Source organism: Neomonachus schauinslandi, chromosome 3 (assembly GCF_002201575.2).
Source record: "Neomonachus schauinslandi chromosome 3, ASM220157v2, whole genome shotgun sequence".
NCBI lineage: Eukaryota > Metazoa > Chordata > Mammalia > Carnivora > Phocidae > Neomonachus > Neomonachus schauinslandi.
Genome location: NC_058405.1, coordinates 130,640,735 through 130,665,966, shown reverse-complemented (window position 1 = coordinate 130,665,966; position 25,232 = coordinate 130,640,735). Strand labels below are relative to the sequence as shown.

Genomic DNA, 25,232 nt, shown 5'->3' with positions numbered 1-25,232 from the left:
AGGATTTCCTAATCTAAAAGGAATTTTTAAAAATAATTTCACAGTATTAAGGAAAACATTGAAAACACTATTCACACTGTAATTTTAAACATTAATGATACCCATTACACTCCAGGAATTGGAAACAAAGGTCATCCAGGCACTAATCCAACTTCTTAGACATATCTGAAAAAGATTTCATTCACTAGATGTACCACTACGATGGCATCAAGTATATAAATTATCTCTTGTATTACAAACAATAAAATATTTCTCTCTGCAAGTTGCCTCTTGAAAAACTTGGCCACATGCAGGGGCATGGTAGTAGAAGTCCTACGACATTTGCAATGTAAATTCTTGCTTTGTATTTGGTTATAAGGATTTTTCTAAGTGGCTAGCTTTTGGCATCATCACAGGACATACCTATGAGTTATCTTATTAGTAGCATTGCATAATTTCTATATTCTGCAGTCTACGTTCTAGGCAACTGATTGCTGTTTAAACCTAAAGAGCTTTTTTACACATTAGCTGGAGGGGAGGAGAAGGGGTACATCTAATTTTAATTCTACCCTTACAGGGAAGTTACGCAAATCCAAGTACTTGAGAGTGATGCTTATTTCTTTAAAAGTCAGGTTCTCAGAAATCCTAGGTAAGAAACCTTTCTATTATTCTCTGGAGAAATATGTCCTGGACTTTGCTCTCCTTACTTCTATTTAAATTCTTACCACTAAGTTCTGTTAATAATCTTGAAAGACACACAATCCTGAATAATTACAGATATATTATATGCAAAATTACATGTGTTTCCTACCTATAGGATAGGTAGGATATAAAGCATATAAGCATATAAAACTATACTGAGGTATTATAAATGCTTGTTGCTAACACACATGTTGCTTCTTGAAATAATTTTCATAATAAGTCAGTGTCCAAAAGGGCTGAGAGCCTCAAAGAGAAGGTGTGTGTGTGTGTGTGTGTGTGTGTTTCTGTGTGTGTGTGTGTGTTAGTTGTTTATGGAACTCCAGTGATAGACATACTCCCTTAAAAATCCCAACTCTATAATGGTTATTTTTCTACTGGGCCAAGTTATTATTGCATCCCTTCATTTCTCAGCTTTTTCCAATTTCCATTGCTTTAATTTCCCATTCAAATCAATTTCTTAGAATTGAAAAAAAATATGACATCAGTAGTAGACTTTAAGTGATACAGAGGGCTCATTTCTTTTTTAGTTCAAGTAATAGCCTTCCAGAAAAACATATTAATGACACTGGACCTTATTTTCTATAGAAAGGATTGTCAAATTCCATCAAAATTGGTCATATTATTTCCTTAGCTCTTAACAAAATAAAAGACCCAGACATTAAGAGGCCATAGGGAATTTCAGGGGTTAATTTCAGGTTGCACTTTCCATCTGTTTTAGTTATAAATACAGCTGATGAGGAGAATTGCATAGGACATGGTACTCAAACTTCAATGTGGAGCAGAACCACCAGGAAGGCTTATCAAAACACAGACTGCCAGGACCCAACTCCAAAGTTTGTGATTCAGCAGGTCTGGTGGGGAGGGCCCAGGAAGTTGCATTGCTAACAAGTTCCTTGGTGATGCTGTTGCTACCAGTCTAGGGGCAAGGCTTATATACACCCTTGGTACAGGAGGATCCCTGATAATATAACTGGTTGCAACACCATGTTTCCTTCATTTATTCAAACTTTCATGGTTAAGGGTTTCTGATTCATACTCTAGACTGGACCCCAAAATAGCGGACGGCTTTCTGTGGTCTCAGGACCTCTGTCAGGCACATCCTTCTCTAACTATCCTACAGAAAAGATTAGTAAAGAGTACGGTATTTCTGGAAGAAGAAATCAAAGCCATTTCTTGAGTCCCTCCCCCACTTTCTTTAAACCTCTTACTAAATATTTGGAATGAAATTCAAAAGCAAAATAGCTTGTAAAGCTTATCCGGAAGGGGTGACTCTATTGGAAAGAAGACTGGCATACTCACCAGAGAGGAAATATACCCAGTCGTGTGGTGATAAAAACCATGGCAAACATAACAAACAGAAGATCACAAATTTTCTGAAACTTGGCATAATTTGCCATTTTGGCAGCCTATAAAAGGAAGGAATGTGATATATTAATTTAGTTAAACTGGTAAAAGAAAAGCTTCTTCCAATATGCATGCGTCTCCTATAAGATATAACTTACCAGATGCATAAAATTCCCTGCTACTTTGAAATGTCATACATCATGCATCAGTATTTATAAATTACCCATAAGTTGAGTGAAATGCAACATTAGCTATAAGTACAACTACGGACTGTCACAGATTTAATAAAACATTCAGCAACCTGAAAAATTCAATTATATGGTTGATCTCAGGAAAACAGAAAAATAAGAAAATTCCTGCATTATAGATGATATTAGCATGGCAAAGACACCAACACAGGAATTTGGCATAACAGGCCAAAGTAGAAAGTACTAGGTAATCCTTTAAAACTCTAATGAGCCCCAAACACTAAGGCCACAAACTTTATACAGGTTATATGGAGCCTTTCTGCATTGTTTTCTTCTTTCTACTTAGAAGGAAAGGTTCTCCTTAAATAGGCATTAAGGGATATTCTGGGGAGACAGTTTCTTGGCTTATTCTCATAAATTTAGAAATAAAGAACACATCAAGATCATGTTATTTCAATGAATCCATTTAGGTATAATTTTCAAAGTTACATTAATGGATCATTTTCTACATGAAAGTCACTAATGTTCCAAGTGTCTGTAAGAATTACTCTAATAATTCATGATAGTAACTTAAGTGACCATTTTTTATATTATAAATTAGGGAAGAGATTACCTCCCTTTTCCTACCATCTACACACTTTTTAACAGAGGATTCTAAAGTAACAATAGGTGACACTGAAAAGATAATTTTGCTTGGTCACCTCTTTTTACATTTTCACATAGAATTCACACGCACCCACACACAGGGTTATAAATTGAAGATGTCTTGCTGAATTCATAACATTATTTTCTACTTCTTAGAAAGTTAAATTAGCTGAGTCAAACCTGAAAGGACTGTTGACAGTATCCACAGAAGCTACAATTCTGTGGCTTTAAGTAAAACACAGAGCGATGAGAGAAATGGATTACTAAGAAAAAATATCTATTAACTGAGCAGAAACCAGGATTATGAACTTTTCATTTCATGAATACTTTGGGTGTGACATCACGAATTATAGTAAGAAAGAAAAAAAGCATCTTCTACTTCCTTCTGCCTAGGAAGAGAAACTGTTTTTCTCTTACATTCATTCAACAGTATTCAATAAAAAAGTATCAAACATGCAATTTTTCTGAAATGTCTAGGTCATAGATCCCACTTCAAAGAGTTGATAGTTGACATATCTCATTATTTGGATATTCTCAAGCATTATTGTATAATGTAAAGAAAGTCCATGTGATGAAGAATATTTGCTTTTAAGCCACATGACTGGCATTTCTGGATTGTTTTTCTTTTCTGGGTAAAAGTGATAGACAAAGATTCAACCAGCCATTTCCATAGACATTAAAGTTGGCAGATTGTACAAGATTAATTTGAAAACTATATATTGCTGTATAAATCTCCACTTTAAAGCAGACTTAGGATTTAACCAAATGATAACTGGTTTACAGGAGACTGCCCTTATACAACTATATTTCTCTTTTAAAAATATGCTAAACAGAGTTTAGCTTGAATCACTTAAAAATCATAGTGCCACACTATCATCTGACATATCTAGCCCATTAGGACTGTTTTTCTATTTCATAGTCTTATAAGGAACAGAGTTTTTAATGAAGTGCTATATATATTTCAAACCTTGATTAATCATCTTTATAGTAGATTCAATTTTATCATGTGGAATTTCTGCTTATACTGTAATAATAGATCATTATTTGAGAGCACCTCTATATTCAAAATGACAGTATATACTTCAAGGGGCAGAACTGTGTGGACCAACAAGAATAAAAACTTAGAATACAGATTCTAAGACCCATTTCTACATGAAATTTGTACTCTGGTAAGTTTATCTTTCACCAGTTACATAAATTTCTTAACATAAAGTAAAGTCTTTTATTCAATTATATAACACTATTGGGTGCGTATCTTCAGAGGGGCCATAAGTAAGAGTAAATACCACATCAAAATATTCCTGGGGATTTTATCTTTTGAAATATGCTTGAAGCATTTTTCTTTTTCTTCTTTTTTTTGCTACTTTTATAATCCTAAATGATAATGGTTTAGAAAGTTTATCAAAATACAACCAATATTTCCTCAAATACTCTTTATACTTATACATGTAGAGAACATAGTTTTTATATTTAATTTACAATTCATATACACTTTTTTCACTGTAAAAATACTAGGATATTTAGTATTTACACCTACTGTCAATAAAAACTGTGACTACTAATTAATGTCATCAGGATGTACAACAGTTATTAATAACTAAATTGAGTTGTATGTACTTCACAGATATATCAGTGTGAAACTTATAACACCAGAAACAAAACCTTTTCAAGTAGTGATTTTCCGATTGTAAAACATTCATTTTCTTAAGTGTGGGATAGTAAAGGTTTTCATTATTCTACTAATAAAGAACGCTAAGATGATGAACATGCTTTGTATAAAAATGTACGGACTAAAGTCTCACTTTTACCAATTTAACTTACAAAGAAACACTTTGCAGTTTAAAATCAGTCATATACTATCATATATCAGTCATATACTATCTTCCCCCAGTGCCACATAGAATAACATAGAAGAACTGGTGGTCTTGGGGATTTCCTGAATTCTACATTTCAAACTCTTAAAGATGAAAGGAAACTTTTACCTCTAGAAGAGCATCAGCTGAATCATGAAGACAGAGGACCAGGGTCCCTACTCGGGCCATATTGTTGACATATGAAAAGGAAATCAAGAAAATAGCTACAAGGTGATGCAGGAACATAATGCCAAAGTCCTTGAGGAAGGAAAAACACAGCCATGTTAGGTCTTAGAGGATAGCAATGTTTCCATTCATCTCTTCCATTATTCAACAAATACTTCCCAAGGTTCTTAACGGATCCAGCACTGGGGATACTAAAATGAGTAAGATGTACTTCCTACCCTCTGGGAGCTCACTACAGAGGGGCAGAGGCATAAAGGGGATCGGTGACTATGGAGAATGTGATAAATGCCGGGACTAAGGCCAGATCATAAAGGGTGTTTTGTATGTAAACCAAAGAATTTGAAGCTATGGGAGAAATCCTCAGAATTTCAAGCAAAGAAAGGCATTACTTGGATCTCTACTTTAGGAAAATCCTTTGGGCAGCGGCGCAGGTCCAACAGGACCACTTCTCGGACTACCGTGGCTGGGGATCCTGCATCCTTCCCCTAGAATATGTCCATTGGGATGGTAAAATAAGAATCTTACACAAACAAGCCCTAAATTTTAAAACAATTTTACTTGTCCATAGTCATTAGAAAAATAAATTGGCGAAAGTAATGATAAATTGGCCACCTTCATTTCAGTCAATTTCAACGGAGCTGCTGGTCAGCCCATGTGAAAAGACCATCTTTCTCTGACACTGATTTATCTCCTGGCCATCTGGACATGGTTTGTTGTGATGCAGAATTTCTGTTGCTTGGATATACAGTCTCTCGTTTACTAATATTTTTACTCTTATTTATTTTTTAAGATTTATTTATTTACTTGAGAGTGTGCATGCACGGGTGGGGGGAGGGGCAGAGGGAAAGAGAGAATCTCAAGCCGACTCCCCGCTGAGCTCAGAGCCCAACACAGGGCTTGATCTCACGACCCTGAGACCATGACTTGAGCCAAAATCAAGAGTTGGACGCTTAACCAACTGAGCCACCCAGGTGCCCTTTGCTCTTATTTATAAATCTATTTCTTCCAGAGTATACTTGAACTTCTCTGGATTTAAATGCCAAGATTAGCCCTAGTGGTGATCTACTTGAAGCCTTAGAAAAATAAAGCTATTCATGTAAAGATAAATAAATTAGCCAAAATGAAAAGCATATTATGAAACTGAGAAAGAGAGAGAGAAAGAGAGCAAGTATGTGCATATGCTCTTTATTCAGTAGCTATTGATGTCATATAGTTTTGGATTTGAAAGGTCAACCTCAGTGACTTTTAAATGGTTTTAAAACATTTAAGCAATGGCCTTTGTTTAGATCCTGAAAGCAGCTAATGATTATCCATAGGTAATGAAACACTGCTATTAGGTCCTTTGCCATTTATTTCATTGTATAGTTCCCATACTGAAAAAATTTTCAATTATTTGGTTTTATTTTTTAATTTTTTAAAAGATTTTATTTATTTGAGAGAGTGAGAGAGAGTACAAGCAGGGAGGAGAGGGAGAAGCAGGCTCCCCGCCGAGCAGGGAGCCTGACGTGGGTCTCGATCCCAGGACCCCGAGACCATGACCCAAGCCGAAGGCAGTTGCCTAACCAACTGATCCACCCAGGTGCCCAATTATTTGGTTTTAATATATATAACATGAACCTACAAAGTTATGGATATTTCTACTGTTTAAATTCCTGTGATATAGAACTCTTAAAAATGTCTTTTTATGTTTTATAAAATTAAGCTTTAAATGGCAATGATGAAATAAAGTTAAATTTGTATGTTTTAAAAAAAACTCACAATGTTTCAGTGGTTCTGTATACACATGACCATATCCAGAGGTTACTTTTCTGCCTTGGAAAGTGCCAAACATTTACTGATAACCATACATATTGATTTATTACTAGGATAAACAATGCATTAGTGTCCTAAATAAGGTCAATTTATAGGGTTTTTTTATTAACATATATTATTTGTTTCAGAGGTACAGGTCTGTGATTCATCAGTCTTACACAATTCACAGCGCTCACCATAGCACATACCCTCCCCAATGTCCATCACCCAGCCACCCCCTCCCTCCCATCCCCCTCCACTCCAGCAACCCTCAGTTTGTTTCCTGAGATTAAGAGTCTCTTATGGTTTGTCTCCCACTCTGGTTTCGTCTTCTTTCATTTTCCCCTCCTTTCCCCTATGATCCTCTGTCTTGTTTCTCAAATTCCTCATATCAGTGAGATCATATGATACTTGTCTTTCTCTGACTGAAGGTCAGACAATTTAAAAAATGAATTGCAACTATTTCTCTTCTTTTCAACTAACCTAGTCTCCAAATTCACCATGTTCTATTGATGGTGGATACCACTGTTGGAAAAATCACCTGTCTTCTATCAGTCAATTCCAACTACCCACAGAAATATAGAACCAAATCTTGCAAACTGTTGACCTACAACTATGGTCCTTCCTTCAGAACCACATTCACTGCACAGTTTTCAGCTCACTGACAGAGAGAAATAATGATCATGCTATTGAATGAGTCTCATGAGTGATTATGTACAGACTCAACTTACCAGTTTTACCTACTTCTGATTTTCTGATGTTCTTGTGGTGTCTAGGATTTTCCTAAATCAAAAATTCCTTAGGTATACAATGAAAATTAACTCTGATAATGTTTTCTACTGGAAGGTGAAATCTCTTCTCTCCAGGCTCTTATCAAAACTTTATTAGGTTCCAGTACCTGGAGTATCATGTTCTACCAAACAAGAGCTACTTCAAAACAATGCATCAAGTGAAACTAACCTACCAAACAATACTTTAAACTGTTTCCTAAACATAAGTAAATGAAAACATACAGCACTTAATCCAATAGTTCAGTGAGTTTATATTTGCCCATGCTCAATACGCAGATTTAAAATCTAACCTGCTGAGTACCTAACCAGAACATTTTCCACATTTCCTATTGTTCAGCCCTGAATGACTGCTCTGGATTTATTGAAAGAAAACAAGAGTTTTTCTCTATTTAGTTTAAAAATGAATAAATATAAATTGATTAAAACACTTATGGATGATTAGGACCATTTTATAATTAAGTTTCCTAATTCGTATCTGATATAAATGTCAATAAACAACACAAAGCTCTTAGCAATATAGCAAGCATTCCCTAAATATGAGAGCCTTGTTTTTGAGATAAAGTCTGCTTTGTGAAGATGATTCCTGAATATAAATCCCCTGGTCCTGGAAAACATTTATTACTGAGAGACTCAGAGTTATGCCCATGGCAGAAGACCAATTTTCATTATACAGTCATTATCTGTATGAATATGAAAAAAGCATGAATAATGAATTTTGTCTTTTACATTTCTGCTTCAGAAAGCATTATACCCAACAAAATACCTTCAATAAAAGCCATGCAATCTTTAATGTGTTACCTCTCCTTACCTTGATCCCTTTCTTTAAGTAGGCACTGAATTTGGTCTAAATAACAATTTTCAAATAAATTGTCAACTTGGACCTTATCAATGCAGGGTAAGAACTCCCATCCTCAGGTTTGTTATTGTGGAAAATGACTGGTGTGTGGGTACTCACAGGCCTAGCCACAGGAACCTTAGCATCTTAGGTTGAGAATGTTTTCCTGCATTTTTGGTAGCAGCAATTAGGTAGAAAGATTGTGATTTCTTCTTGGCACTCACACTGAGGACTGATTCCAAAGACCTTATTCAAAACAGACCAGTCTGGTCACCTGTTTCACTGGTGTTCCCTGCCTCCTGCTGTTCTGCCATATTGTTTCTGGACATCTTCTCAGCCAACATCAAGGGTTCCTTCTATGTTTGCTGACTTAATATGGACCCTGACCTCAGCCCTCATTCCAGTGCTATTCCTATGTTAATTATCAGAGGTGGAAAAAAAAATCAGATGTAGTCTTGACTCAAAGTCAATTAGAATGAGTCTACAGTGAAAGAATTCAAGGAAGAGCCATCTATTTTTAATACCAGAAACTGGTAAGATAATGCTGTTTTTTTCCTCATTACATATTGAATGGCATTTAGAGAACCAGAATAGCCTCTCAGTCTGTTCTGTGTAGCTTCCACAACAGAATTTCCTGGATACATGTAAAATTCCAGCTACCTGGGCTCCATCGCCAAGTGTTGGAATGAGAAATGGCATCCTTACTTCAGTTCTCCAGGGGGATTTCTTGAAAAATAAAATATTAGTGGTGAAAGGTCAGAAGGATCACCCTCATTGAAACATAAGTCTGGTGTTCTGTATGATGGAACTCCCTTTGCAATGATTGGGATGCAAAGACTCTTAGAAATAATGCTCTGTCTCCAGGAAGCACCAGAAATTCATTCATCTTGATGTACAAGTTTTAATGAAAGCAAAATTAACTCATTTCTCATTAGGGGGAAAAAAAAACCCCATCACAAACAATAAGAAACTTGTTGTCTAAATTCCCATTTGCTGGATAAAGTACTCATAATTTCATAGAGTTTCTTTTGGGAATAATCTTTGCAACAGATAAAGCAAAACACTGGTGAACCTTCTGAAAAAAGAAATAAGAAGACCAAGATTTTAAGTGATAGCTGATTTAGATGTGCATGGATAGTGAAGAATATGAAATATTTCTAAAGTGTAAGGCAAAGAAAAGACTCTTTCTTCTCAGATGCAAATGACATGTATTAGCTTTCCTGAATTTAACAAATAAAATTAACAAATATAATAAACTTATAATAGAAAATTACCTGAATAGAAATCAGGTAATTATCACCAGGTTACCCTTTTAACAGATTTTCAAATTCTCTAAGGAAACAGAAGGACAACATCATAACTTTTCTTTTTTTTTTTTGAGAGAGAGAGAATGGAGAGGGAGGGGCTGAGGGAAAGAGAGAATCTTGAGCAGGTTTCCTGCTCAGCCCAGAGCGGGACACAGGGCTCGATCTCACAACTCTGAGATCTTGACCTGAGCCAAAATCAAGAGTCGGGTGCTTAACAGACTGAGCCACCGGGGGCGGCCTGGCAACATTGTAATTAAAAACCGATTTCATTGTATGGCAACTGCAACAACAGTTGAAATCTCTCAGGTCTATCTGCTTTGTTTTGCTTTGTTTTAAATAGTTTTTTTTTATTTGAACCTTCAAGGTACCTAGAAAGTTGTGTGACTTTTGACAGAATAATATGTTTTTTTTTTATAGAGATCAATAACATACTGTCTTCCTATCTCTTCACTTGGGATTTTGCAACCTGAGGGTAAAACTCAGACAGCTTGGAGAAGCACAGTTGTGCAAGAAGTGGACTTCTAGCACATAACTTGGCAATGTGCAGGGGAGAGCGGCCACACAGGCTCCATCCCCACCACAGCCCAGATGCACAGATGGAGATGGGGTGGATCTCAGACAAAACCTACATATGGCAAGAATAATCATAGGTACTTTTTCCTTTGAGGGAATAGGAAAATAGGTTCTCAACCTTTGGCTATAGCTAAAGTTCTGATTTACAGCATGAATATATAAAAAAAAAACTTTTAAAAAGCTGAGAAACAAGAGACTAAAAAACCATCTAGCCATGCATGGTGTGAAAAGTTCACAGAGTGTTTTTAAAAATGTCAACCTTTGGGTATCTGCAGTTTCCCTCAATTTATTTGGTTATTTTATTTTTAGCTGGCCTCAAATGTTGGTGTACTATAAAGAGAACTGGTTAAATGTGCCATTAAAAAAAAAGATATTTCAAATAACAAAGCTCTTCAAAAACTGTAACTTGAATTCACTGTCATTCTCATGGAGAGTCTAGTTATGCTAGGGTAAATATTCACGGGAAAATTTGGGAAGGGATAAAAAAGTGTGATTGATTTGAGAAATATTTGTCCAATTATAAAGTGGAGTAGTTCTCACAAAAATTACTCGGTTACCCTTCTCTAAAATTCAATCCATGAATAAAACTTCATTTACACTAAATCTACAGTCACGTTTATTTCAACACTTTTTTTCCAATAGACTAGATTTTTCCAACTTTGGACTAAATATATACAGATTGAGGTCTTTGCGGGAGATAACTGTCACATACAGACATCATTCTAAAAACAAGTTGTGTGCCAAGAAATTGATTAAAGACATCTAAATTTACTATTGTTACTATCAAAATGTTTGAAAAAATATGTACTGATGTGATTTAAATATCTCTACTAGCCATTCTCAAATCTGACACCCTAACTATTCAGCAAATATGTACATCTAGGCCACTCTAGTTTAAAGCAGAGAATGGCACAATATGGCTTCCAAGCCAAATCTGGCCTCAAACGGAGATATTTTTGTCAATAAAGTTTTATTAGAACACTGTCACATTCGTTTAACCAATGTCTATGGCAGTGTTCTTCTTACAGTTGAGTACCTACAACAGAGACTAGGTGGCCTGCAAGTTTAAAATATTTACTATCTGGCCCTTCATAGGAAAGTCTGATGGCCCCTGCCTTGGAGCCACATCTAAGGACCTATTTTAGGAAACTTACGTCACGTTATCTGAGATGTGACAATTGCATAGTGTCATGTCCAACTTCATCACATTTTCTTCAGATAAAGGATGCAGTATGAGAGATTTAATTTTCTTAGGTGTTCTGAAGTAATCCATAAGATATTACTCTTAAAATTCAGATAAACTATTAAAAAGAGTTTTGGCAGATATCTCTACTAAAATTCTCACGATAAATTACAACTACAACTTCAAGAAAATTTGAAAATCAAGAAATTTTTTCACCAGTTTTTAAAACAAAAGCTGTCTGTCCAGAGGCAGTATTACTTTCCCTAAAGCTAGATGTGCTATTACTTTATAGCTTCTGGGAATATATATAAAGTGAAATTAAGACCGCTGTCTAAGCAATGTTTACCCAATCTTTCTCCTGTGTAACATTTATGGTACCATTTCAAGATCAAGAACCCATAATCTTGTCTCCATGAATTATTTAGTTAATATTTAATCTTTAATTGATTTTATTACTGTGGAAAAGAATACAATAAAATTTTATTTGTACAACAGAAAACAGTAAGATAGTGCCCCTAATCCCTTCCACTGTGCCTGGCCAGGGAGCAGAACATTAATTTGCAACTCCCTGGAGTCCTCCTTCATGCTTTCCTTTCCTTTCCCCGTCAAGAGAACACTCTCCAAATACACTATGCTTTCAAGTGACATAGATATTTTTCTTAATTATATACACACACGGTTTTTTTTCTCATTGAATTTTGGGTCTTCAGAAATTTTCATCACTAGCAGTTCTTGCCACATACCAAGTACTTGGAGTTGGAGGCCTTTTATATATGCCTTCTGAGCTCTGTTTAAATTACACGTGGCCCAGTCACACTAACTTGTACAGCTTTTAATGCTAGGAGGGTCACTTCTGAGACATTTTAAATATACTCGATATAAGAGTCTTAAGTGGTGCACAGGTTACAGACTTTATTCTCTCTTTCTCTCTCTCTCAATATCCCTGAGGACAAAAGCAATGGCAACACTTAATGATATCAAGTAAACCCATTCAGGCTGAAAACATCCAGAATGATCAGTAGGGGGCAGACTGTGCTCAAGTAAAATCAGAAACATCCCAAGACTCAAAAACCATCACCTTCATATTTACAGCAAAGCCCTTGAGGCTCAAATGACAATGGGCAATCAAGGACTCAATTTTGTGCTTTAGATGAAGATGAAAAATGTCTCCTTCAGGTCAACCAAGTTGGGACAATGCTGTAAATTGTCAGAAGGGTGTCATAGGAACTCTTACTGTTCCCATGGGCCTTATCTCTTGTCTTCTAACTCCTCATCCTTTCAGCTGCCTGAGCTCCCCACTCTTCTTCACAAATAGCCAGAACTCTGCCCGCAGAATTCACCTGTGGAACTTCTTGCCCCATGCAGGCTCTGGCCATGCAGGTTTTTTTCTGGCTGGAACCCTGGTATTTTCCCTTCTCTTCTCCAAGCCCCACTCCACTTTGACTACCTGGTGAACTCCTATCTACCTTCCAATAATGCCTACTAATTCTCAAGCTCCATAGGCTCTGACACTGTGATTTAGTCACATAAAGCAAGTACTATCAGAACTGCATTTTATAAAGAAACTGAGGCACAGAGATGCAAGGTAATTATTCCAAAGTCACACAGTAAGAACAGGCTAGAGCCAGATCTGAATTCGGTTGTGTGTGACTCCAGAGCCGAGGCTCCTAACTACACGGCAGGCTGCTGCTCAGAAACAAACGTGAGAAATGACAACTGTGAGGAAGGGCGTTGTAGAGAGATGACACTTCTGAAAACATATAGATGTGAGAGACTAACACACAGAATACGGTCCCGATCCAGAAGGCAGGAAGAGAAGGGGATCACGAGCAAAGATACAGGGTTAGCCCTGAGTGGAAAGAGCGCCCCTTCTTAGGAGGCCAAAATTAAGGATGTGGGAATGGGTCCGTTGGTATTTATGGGGAGAGAAACAGAGGGAATTTATGGAGTCAGGGGCAGAGTTAGAGCTATGATAAACCGAAGTGGGTGTTTTCTCAAGACCCCTGGGATGACTTGAGAGAAACTCCCCAGAGGAAGCTGAATGACTGGACCTCCCAAATGAAAGTGGAATCTTCCAAGTGCCAATGGCACCTCTGGTGAGTGGGTGGGACTCCAGAGGCCTGAGACTTAAAGACCCAGAGCCTAGACCAGCAGCACCGCGTAGATCCTGGGGTGTGGGTCTCTCTGCAATGCAGCAATGCCATGGCCCTTTGCACGGCACTGGAAGAAGAGGCTCCTGGCCATCCCCATCCTGCACTGCGGTCAGCGGTACCTGCTGCTGCCATGCCCCAGGACTGCCCAGTGCCCAGGAGTTGGGATGTGACATCTAAAGAGGCTTAAGAGCCCTCCTCCGGCAAGGCACTTGGGAGTCTGATTGCCAGATGAAGCCGCTAGTTAAGGCAGCCTTTGAATAAAATCCTGTACAATCGCCCCATAAAACATATTTCTTTCCCAGGCGACACTGTTCCATTGTTCTCTCATCAGCCTGCACAGAGCAGTGGGCTGCAATGTTCTGATCACAGGTGGTAGCTTATTAAAATCAGCTGCCTCTTCTTCCCTTCTAATCTGAAGACACCGTAGTGAGAAAGGAACAGGAGCAAGGCCTAAGAGTCAGGGATATCTGCCTCAGAGCTTGGAAAGCAGGATGTTGCTACTCCAGTCAGAAGCGGAAACACAAAAGAGCAACCCTGCATGTCTGTGAAGGAGGCATCAGATGGCCTGCCCGACTGTGTCTCCAAGGAGCAGCTCTGAGGTGACATGGAGAGAGTACCATGTCGCGCTCCACCCCTCTTGGGATCACCAGGTGTCCTCTGGCATGATTTTAGCTTTGCAAACAAAGAAAGGACACACTGATGCCAGCCCGGGTCCTTGAAGTCCTATCTCTAGAAAATACTTAAATAATCTATGCCAGCAGTTCTTGCAGGTTTTGGTCTCAGAACGCCTTTATATCTTTAAAAAACCACCGAGGACATCAAAAAGTGTTTGTTGATGTGGGCTATATCTCTTAGTCTTTGCCACATTAGACATTAAAACTGAGAAATTTGAAAAGCATTTATTAATTTAAGTCTATGACATGTTAATGAACATAAATATTTTCCTGAAAAATAACCGTATTTTCCAAAATAAAAAAAAAAATGGTGAGGAGAGTGGCAATGTTTTACGTTATTGCAAATTTCCTTGATGTCTGGCTTAAGACAGGAGAGTTGGATTCTCATTAACTGTCATTACATTCAAACTTTTTTTTTTTTTAAGATTTTTATTTATTTATTTGACAGAGAGAGACACAGCGAGAGAGGGAACACAAGCAGGGGGAGTGCGAGAAGGAGAAGCAGGCCTCCCGCGGAGCAGGGAGTCCGATGCAGGGCTCGATCCCAGGACCCTGGGATCATGACCTGAGCCGAAGGCAGACGCTTAACGACTGAGCCACCCAGGCGCCCCTACATTCAAACTTTTATCCTAAGTTATTCTGGTTGAAGTATATAAAGAAAATCTAGTACCGAACAGTTGGAAAAGGGAGAAATATCTTAATAGTCTTTTCAGATAGTTATGAATATTCTTCTTTGATATTGTACCAAAATTTGACAAGTGGGATATTCTTAAAGGTTAGGTGCAATGTAGAATCTAAAACAGTATCAATACCCTTTTCATATTCTTTTACATTTAAGTCCTTTGGTTTGTCTTGACCTTTGAATGGATCTTTTACTCATGTATGACTTTGTAGCATCATGCATTAGTCATCTGGAAAATATTGGTTCACTGAGTCAATTATTTTTAAAAATCACTTTTATTAATATCCCTACCAAACTCATCAGATAAGTCTTTATGGATTGAGATGCTATCAAGCTCTCACTGGTGGACAGGAGTCTTTCAAAAATCTAATTTTTGCTCGAAGGCCTGAGTTTTATCATTGACAACAAATAATGTCAATTTTTTTCTTAAAACAGCTCGGCAAAGTCACTTTTGCACTTTCCAAAAAAAAAGTGGCTATCAAATATACAAGTTGAAATAACCACAGTTTGTCAGTCATTCTTCCAAGTAAAAATGAGATTTACGGGAGAAAAAAAGCAGCTTGTTCAGCTCACAACCCAAAGCACTAAGTGCACATGCTTTTTCTTGAGACAGTATTGGACACTGTCAGGCAGCGAAAGTTCTTTATGCCTACTTCCCATTTTATCACACAAGATATTTTTAAGTGTATACTCAAGAATAGAGAGTTAATAAAATTAACACTTTTTAATTCTTCATCAAGAACATTCTTAACTGAAACTGCCATTTTTTTCTTCCTGTAAGCATGTAGCAGTTAAGAATATGACTACTAGTACCGTTTGGGGCCACTTCCTGCAACTTTGCCCACTATCACTTCTGGACTATGATACAATTTCAACACAGTCAGGAAGGCAAATGTCATCTTAGTATTATTATGGAAACAGTTTTCACCTTGCAGACCTCCATGGGTCCAAAGACTATACTCTGAGAACTGCTGATCTCGAAAAATTATTTCCAAATATCGTTCCAAGGAAATGATAATTAGCCATATTATTAATAATAGCTTCACTAGTCAGGATAAACTAGATTACGTGTCAAAAACAAAGCCCTTAAAACCTCAGTGGTTTAAAACAAAAGCTTATTTCTTATTCACTGCATGTCACCTTGGGCAGGGAAGGGGGCTGGTACTCTGCTCACCACAGTCACTCAGGGACCCAGGCTGATGGAGCAGTTTCCATCTCAAATGTTACCCATCACGATACTACAGGGGATAAGAGACACTAGAAGGTCTCTCCAGTGATTAAATACCTCAAAGTGACTCAAGTCAGTTTTGTTCCCAGCCTACCAGTCACCTGGCCCCATCCAACTGCAAGAGGGGACATGGCTGAGTAGTACAATCCTACAAGTGCCTGGGGATAGAGAGGTGGCAATATTTGGCGAACTAAGGGGCGCCTGGGTGGCTCAGTCAGTTAAGCGGCTGCCTTGGGCTCAGGTCATGATCCCAGAGTCCTGGGATCAAGCCCGGCATCAGGCTCCCTGCTCAGCAGGGAGTCTGCTTTTCCCTCTCTCTCTGCCTGCCGCTCTGCCTACTTGTGCTCTCTCTGTCAAATTAAAAAAAAAAAATCTTAAAAAATAAAAATAAAAAAATATTTGATGAACCAAGTTAATTACCACAGTGATATCTAATATTTATTGAGCATTTATTATGTGCCAGGCACTGTTCAAAGAGCATGTATTATTTATTTTTGCTCACAAAACCCCCATGAGTTAGATTACATGAACTCCATTCTTTGGATCAGGGTACCAAAGCACAAAAAAGTAAAGTACTGTGCTCAAGGTCATTCCACATTAGGAGTGGTGCTGAGCAGGCAGATGGACTTCAGAGCCCAAGCCTTTAAACTTCTTAGCCAAAATGCCCATAATTGTTCCCGAGTCTAGAACTGAGAAAAATAATAACTTTTTCATAAAGATAAATTTAAAGAATTGTCCTTTATTACAAGGTGTCCTTTCTCCTTTAAAATGTTAAAATTTCTCTTCCTTTATGAATTGAGGGTGATAAGTAGCAGATGCTTTTAAAATTTCCTTACTAGGCAAAGTAAAAGGTTGGCAACCTTAAGTTAGTTCTTCTTCCTAATTATTTTTGTTAATTTTAATTGATCGAAAATATAATAATTTGTGACCACTGGCTTTGGGGGTTTTTGTTTGTTGGCTGGGTTTAGTGCTATGTGTTGATTGAACCAAATTTCGGTCATTATGTGCTAGGTAATGTTCTAAGCTCTATTCATCAAGCATTGTACCAGATAGTTTTCGTGGATATTATCTCATTTAATTCCCTGCCATCCTGCTTCCTTATAAGGGAGATTATTGCACGCATTTTCTTTCACCTTAAAACTAACTGAAGCAGGAAAGATCTGGAGTGTGGCAAGCCCCTACTCGCAGCAATGGGTGCAGAAGTTACCAGAGAGCAAACACAAGCCCATCAGTAAGTTTCTTGCTAAACTTAATCATCATACCTCTCTGTTAGGAATCTTTTCCAGGATGTAGTTTTTCTCTCAGGTTAAAGACCAAAAGAGCAACAAGCTGATTTCACCAGCTGGGCCCTGGAACTTGGCCATGGATGATTTCCTACAAGGACTCTGAACACGAGCAGCATTTATTGGCCAAGGGCCCAGGCTTTCAAGCCAAACAGCAGCTTAGTTAAAAGGGACATAGGGCTTAGACACGAGCAAGCTCTTCTGAGCTCCAACACATTTATTAGTTTCTCTTGGAAAATTTAGATGTGCAGGAGAAAAACTCATTGAGAACAGGTGCTAAAGAACAGAATTTTAATAAAAATTAAGCCTTGGGATATAAAAGATGTTTCCAATAATGGTGAATACTGAGAATATACCTGTTGTTTTAATAAGATACCTTAACAATTTTGTTCTTACAGAAGAAGGAAGGAAAATAGGAAGGAAGGGAAGCAGAGACCAATGAAGGGAAGAAAGAAAAAGGTAAGTAAGGTAAAATCCTCAAAATATCATGGTAGCACATAAGAGAATATCTAAATTATAACTCCATTATACCAAATGACTACATCTGGGCTTGTCCTTTCGTTCCAGGAAGGTTAATAATAATATATCTCATCACTCACCATAAGTACCAACCCTGGAAAGGATCAAGAGAGAGGCATTTTAAACACCAGATTCTATTTGGAAACAGAGCAACTAAGAAAAAAAAAAGGTTGGCAATAGGAGGACACTTCTAGAGAAAAAGCGTTTATGAATATAAAAGCCATTTTAGAAAGACTCATAAACTCATTAAGTCACAGAAAATGACTTCGAAACCTCACTTCAGTTATTGATTTTAACAGTCTCAGGCATGCATTCAGATTCAATGTTTATAAATCCCGGCCCCTACTTGAAATGGCCATTCAAGTTCATTGTCATTTAATAGGGAAACTAAAGAAACATTCTTTATAACTTTCTATTCATAACCCTATGAAAAGCCTTCCATACTGTGTTGTCAATGGGTGTCTTCAAACAGCTCTGTTTCATAATGAGGAGGCAGGCTGTTGTTACAGGGTTTAGTTAATAGCTGGTAGTGCTAATACAAGACAGGGAATGTATTTGGCAGCCAGGATATTGGATTAATCCTCGCTGATGGATGGAACAGCAGCTCCTCTAAGCACTAGAGCAAGGGACAAGGAGCAATGAAGGACCTGCAGTGATAGTCAGCAAGATGCAAAGGAGAAAAGTAAGAGCTATGATTCACTAAAAAGAGATGGCAACAGAGAAAAAGGCCTTCCTCATTAAAACCTGTGCTGAGTAATATACAGGTCTGGTGGTGGCTAACTTCTCACTCTGTGCAAGAAGGAAGAAAAAACCAACTGCACCAAGAACGTACAAAGGTACTCTGACCAGCTGAAGAAGGGAGAGGTACCAGATGTCTGAAACAAGCTATTGGTGTTGACTAAGAAAAAAAAAATGGAGACTTCATTGCTAAACACTGACAGTATGTACAGGCCTGAGATCAAGTCCATGAACTTCACTGTAAAATTACCCTCTTCATACATAGGTGGTTTCCACACTGATGCAAGATATATTAAAACCATACAAAATGATATATTTCAACCCTTGAAAACCATCCCCTTATGAAAACTTTTAGATAATGGTCACTTGACTTAAAACAATGAAGACTCTATGAGTCCTCTTGGCTCACAGAAAACACACGTTAAATGCACGTTGAGAAAGTTCAAGCAAATGGAAGGGGTTTGGTGACTTTGGGTATACCAATGTCTCGCTGGGACTAGGCTCCTAGGAGCCGAGTACAGTTATAGTCTTGCTTTTATTAATCTATTTGACTCTAGATGGCTCACCTAATTCTCACTAAGCAAAAGAGAAACCAATAAAATGGCAAAGAGCTGCAAAAGGCTACTACCTCTAATGTCAGGAGCATGGCAAGGCAAGATAATGCAAGAACTGTTTACATCTCAGACTGAATCACAGGAACTTGCTGGGTAAATTTGGGCTCTAATTCATTCCCACACAGCACAACCTTGAAAATTCTACATAGACTCACTGTATATCAATTTTCCCAGCTACAAAATGGGAAAATACTCAAACCTCCTTTTCTATGCAAGTTTTTTCTGTAGCGACCTGGAAAAAAGTGCTCCTCTAAAGAAAACCAAATGCATATTACTCAGCCTTATAAAGGAAGGACATTCTGACACAGGCTACAGCATGGATGATCCTGACGATATCATGCTAAGCAAGAGAAATCAGCCACAAAATGACAAATATTGTAGGATTCCACTTATATGAGGTACCTAAAGTAGTCAAATTCATAGAGACAGAGAGCAGAATGGTGGCAGCCAGGGGCCAGCGGAGGGGACAATGGGGGAATTATTGCTTAATGGGTACAGAGTTTCAGTTGTACAAGATGGAAAGAGTTCTGGAAACTGGTTGCACAACAATGTGAATGTGTGTAATACTTCTGAACTGCACACTTCAAATGGTTAGGATGGTACAATTTTATGTGTTGTATTTTTACTACAATTAAAGGTTTAAAAAATAAATAAGTAAAATGCACAATAAGCCTAGCACCGTGCCTACCACAGAGGACATGATCAGTCTACAAGTACTAGGTACAGGAATGAAGAAGACTCTTCATGTAAGACAGATGAGATCTAATCGGATTGGCCTACCACCACCAAGGGACCTTTAAACATTTCCAGAAAGTGACTCAGCATGGTACAACGAGGAAGGAACTGCAAATGATAGTTGTCAATGAGTTATCTGCTCTGCCAAGCTCTAGCCCTCAGAGGGACCATCCCCTTCTGAGAATCAAACAATAGACATCTCACTCAGGCTGTGCAGCCATACAAGGTAAGGAAAGCCAGCTTTGCGCCGGTCGAGAGAGCCTCTGCTGGAGGAGAGTGGCAGGCACGCCCCTGGGGAAAGGGGCTGCAGGTACTAGGGCCACAGACTCATATGTGTTCTTCCGCAGCCACTTGGATACCACTTTGTAATTTAGCAGCTTACGATCTAACCAAGGAAGTTACAGCGTTCCAGTTCTGTGCTCCTTGACAACACATAGTTCTGTTTCCAGAGGAGTTTGGAAGATATCCATTAGTAAGTCAGAAGACATTCTGATGAGTTCATTTATTCACTCACCCTAAACTTACTGATCCCCATCACCAGCAGGTACATTGATGGCCATGGTACAAAGATAAACATATCTTGCTCTTTTGCCCTTCAAGTCTAGGGAAGGGACAGAGGAAGGCCACCAGGTCACAGAGTTCATTTAGGAATGTCATATTTTCATGACGTATTTTGATGTTAGATAACTCTAATTAAGGAAAAACTCACTCGTGGGGCTGGGACACTGAGAGCTTACTCTCTCCCAGGGGCTACCAATACAGTTAAAAAATAGAATATGTACACATTGGGCACTTGTAAACTAAACCCATAGGAAGGAGTGGTCAAAAATCCTGGAGGAATTGAATTAGCCTTCAAAGAAGAGATTACTTTTGGACTAGGTCGGGTTTGGGAGGAGGGAAATAGGATATATTCTAATCAAGGTAAGGTCTTGTAAAAAAACAAAGGTGCATGAAAAAAAAATTATGTCTGAACAGTGATGAGAAGATACTCTTGCTAGGACATATGTGTGTGTCAGAGGGGGAGGCTGGGGGAGGGGTAGGGGGATGAGACTGGAGAAGTAGCTTTGAATCATGTTAACAACCCTGAATATTACTCCAAGGAGTCTGGCTTTGTCTTGAAGGTTTTAGAAATATAACTCTTAGGTGGCAGGTAGGCAAGAATGGCTATTCAGATAGGAGGACCATTTAAAAAGCTATTGGAATAGATTAAGAAAAAGTAGAGATTACTTCAACTAAATGTATCCATGACATTAAGGGTTCAAGTATAAGGAAAAGCAAAGAGGAGAAGAGGAGAGCAAAGGAAAACCCTAGCTCATGGGACTGTCGGTTACAAGGATTACTGGAAGAAGCACAAGACTAAGGGATGATCGTGTCTTCAGTTAGAAATACTTTGCATGTAAGATTCAGTTTCCTCATTCATAAAATGAGGATAAATAATAAATGATCCAACTGGATTTTGGAGTTGATGGGAGGATTAAATGATAAAACAAATACAAAGAATATATTACTATTACTCACGCCTAGATTTGTGGAAGTACAGACGTGGAGAGAACCCAGGGCCGAAGAGAAACGTTTGGGAGCTCTTGGCACATGAGTTATGGTTGGTAGTGCTAAAGGTTATAAGCTTGATCATCCCAGGAGATGATGTTCTGTCATCTAGGACTAGACCCTGTGCACACAAATGAGCAGCACATGAAGCACTAGGCTGGAGGCCAGCAAAGACGACTTTGAAGGAATGATCCAAATACGGGAATCTGGAGAAAACGGTATGATGGAAAAATTATAAGCAGTAAATAGCCAGAAGTGCCTATTCTTCCCAGAAGCTGGTAGGATGAGAGCTGGAAGGGTTCGGTTTGAGGAGTTCAAGAGCACCCCCAGCAAAAGCCAGTCCAGTGAAGGGGACGGGTGGAGGCTGATCACAGTTCATGTAGCAAAGTTGTATCTGCATGATGTATTTGGACACTAGATAATTCTAATCAAGGAAAAACTCATTCGTGGGGCTGGAACACTGAGAATTTACTCTCTCCCAGGGGCTACAAATACAATTTTTCTTCTTTATTTAATTTGAGGAACAGAGGGCCTTGTGAATCAGACTGAGAGAAAATTGCTGTTGTTTGGATTCATGGATACAACTTTTTCACAGAGAAAAGAACACTAGGTTTGGAGGAGGGGAGGGAAGAGCCAATGTGAACAAAATATAAAGCCCCACCAACAAAATAGGAAACTTTCTGTGGGAATACAGAAAGCAGTACTAAGCTAGCGCTGCCGGAGAATAGAAGTGAGTCCTTCGAGACTCCACACCCATCCGCCAAGGGTCATTAAGGACACACACCTGCAAGCACTTCACCACACAACCACTCTTACCTTTCTTTTGATATCAGTGAACTGGGAAAACATTAAAGACCAATAAAACGACAGCTCCAGGATATAATAGTAGTGAAGGTCAGTTGTGAGTGGCTGAGGATCAAAGAAAAAAAAGGAAAGATTAACAGTTAATAGGAAACCAATTAGTGTCCCAAACATCTCAAGCTCAGGGCTGAAAAGTGACACGGTCTTACGCCTCTACAGATTCCAGCCCCATTCTCTCTGTGGAGAAGAAGGGCTCTGAAGCATGCCTCTAATCCGCAGCTTGATGGCATTAAGTTTTGTTTCATCCCCAACCAAAAAAGTGTCAGTGAGTATGAACATTTGGTACCCAAGTCACTATTTATTTTAACAACAGGATTTATGATGGTTCCTTGAGATAAGTATCTGTAAGAATCCTCAGCAACCTGGAAAAAAAAAAACAAAAAAAACCCCACATACACAAAAAAGAATAACCCTGGAAAGTGCCGGGAGATTCCACTGTACAGGGGCAAGGGAGGTAGGTGATAGAAACTGGGGTGCCAGATGGGTCACGGAGGCAGAGTTTCAAGTTCTGCATTAATCAGAGCTTTCTTGTTATTAGGAAATGTTCTGTACATTGCAAATATTAGAAAAGATAATTCAAAAATATTTATTAAAAGACACAGGGACAAGGAAGCTGCCAAGAAATACCAGGCTAGGCCCCCAGCCAGGAAATCTGAGATCAAGTCTCAGCTCCATAGCTCAGTAGGTACACAATTTGGGCCTTAATTTACTTATTGTAAAATGGAGGTGACACTGCTCTATCTGCCTCAGAGGTCCAGGAATGGGGACAGGCTCAGAGAAGCAGTAGAAGTCAGGAATATTTATTTTGTTTACTGAGCTATAATGAAATGTCTTACTTTACTAAAATGAATGAAAGACCTTTGAAATGCATCACCTCCATGCTACCCACAAGGTAACAGTATATACAGTAACTACAATGGAAACTTTAATGTTCTGTGAACCAATAGCAGCGTAACAAATTACTTTCACGAGAAGCTGGCACTCACTTAACTACTAATTCTACCAACTTTATGCATTGGCACTAAAGAAAACAGCTGTTCCTCCCACTGATCTTTGGCAACAGTGAGGGGACAGGATACTGTCTCAACAGCCATCCCAAGCTCTGAGAGACAATGAGCATCAGTGCATTTATCAAACTCAGCACTACCCTGGAGAGAATATATTTTCCACTGAATTGTCCTTTTAAAATTTGCAGGCATTAGCAATAAGGGATGGGTATTCAGGTCGGACATATGGCAGCAATGAATCTAGAAAATAGGGCACTGGCTTCAGGACCCTTGGAGCCAAGGTTAAATTTCAGTTTTAATGAGAGTTCCGGCACCACCACCTGGGAAAAGCCACGGAGGCCTATGAAGACAAGTGAGAGTACATCCAGAAACCACAGTGTTCATAAGAGAGCATCATCATATTACAAAACTACCATACTCATGGAGTGCTCTGCAGCTGACAAAGCTTACCTGCATGTTAATTTCTTTGACTCTCATAAAAATCCTACAAAATTAGTACCATCATTTTCTAGATGGTATAGTTGACAGGCAATTGCCATCAGTTAGTTTGGGTTGAAAGGTCAATCACAGGTCTTCCAGCTAGTGAGGCTCTGTGACTGCCATGTTAGGGCTTCTCATTCCCAACTTGGGCTCTTTATGACAAACTAAACAGGCCCAGCTAAAGACCACTTTCCATTATTTTAAACTTAAAATATACACATGTATATAAAAATCATCATACAATAAATTACAAATATGCTCATACACAAGGAGCAGTTGAGTCCTTAATAAAATTGCAACAGACCACTATTCTCATCTAAATATATGTCCAATTATTTAATATACATGCTAAAGACATAATAAATATACTTCATCAGCATGATCTGTCTTTTTAAAAGTACCCTTAAGGCCTGAGACTGACTCTGAACTATAATCTATATATTTATGGAGACATAGCTACCCACAATGCACTTTAATTACATGCATAATAATTACATGCTGTTTAATTTTTTTTCCCACACACACAAAAAGAAAGAGCTGATTTTTTTTTTATTAGAATACGGAGTTTATCAAAGATGACCACTATTCCTATAAGAGATCATGAATTGGTCCTAGATTTTGGGGGCTAATGTCAAATTATTCATTTATAAGCAATGCTGACTTATCAGCAGAAGACAATCTTGATCTGAATCCCCACACGCACTATCTTTCCTTCTATTCTAATGATGTTTCTTATTTTTGTTTTTTATTTTGTCATTATTTTTTAAAGATTTTATTTATTTGAGAGAGAGAGAGCGCAGAGCGAGAGCAAGAGAGAGACAGAGCACGAGCAGGGGGAAAGGCAGAGGGAGAAGCAGGCTCCCCGTGGAGCAGGGAGCCCGATGCAGGGCTCGATCCCAGGACCCTGGGATCATGACCTGAGCCGAAGGCAGACGCTTAACCGACTGAGCCACCCAGGCACCCCTATTTTATTATTTTTTAAAGATTTATTTTATTTTATTTTATTTTATTTTATTTTATTTTATTTTATTTTTAAGTAATCTCTTTAACCAATGTGGGACTCAAACGTACAACCCCGAAATCAAGAGTCAAGCCAATGTTTCTTATTTTTAAACATAACTATGTACCAGACCCTCAAAATTTCATGTTAAATCTCTAGTTTTGTCTGTGAAACAGTCAGCAACTACAATTTTGGGCCACTGCCCCAGCAACTAATTATCTCAGAAAAAAGCAATTCCTTAGCTCCAGCCATAAATGTGAAAGTTATTTCAGACTATGTTATAGTTATAAGGAAGAGTGAGTATTACATTTCCTGTGACATCTGTCTCAGTGT

General features: G+C 38.3%; 1 protein-coding gene across 2 annotated transcripts in view; it reads right to left on the bottom strand.

Annotated features, from left to right (window-relative positions):
• CERS6 (ceramide synthase 6) overlaps positions 1 to 25,232 on the bottom strand; it is a 304,965-nt gene that overhangs the window by 49,925 nt on the left and 229,808 nt on the right. For both annotated transcript variants that reach the window (XM_021702773.1, XM_044913668.1), the window contains exons 6-8: positions 22,368 to 22,460; positions 4,841 to 4,969; positions 1,981 to 2,087 (exon numbers count right to left, since the gene is read on the bottom strand). In XM_021702773.1, the coding sequence (XP_021558448.1) occupies positions 1,981 to 2,087; positions 4,841 to 4,969; positions 22,368 to 22,460 (329 nt within the window). The remainder of the gene's footprint in view (positions 1 to 1,980; positions 2,088 to 4,840; positions 4,970 to 22,367; positions 22,461 to 25,232) is intronic.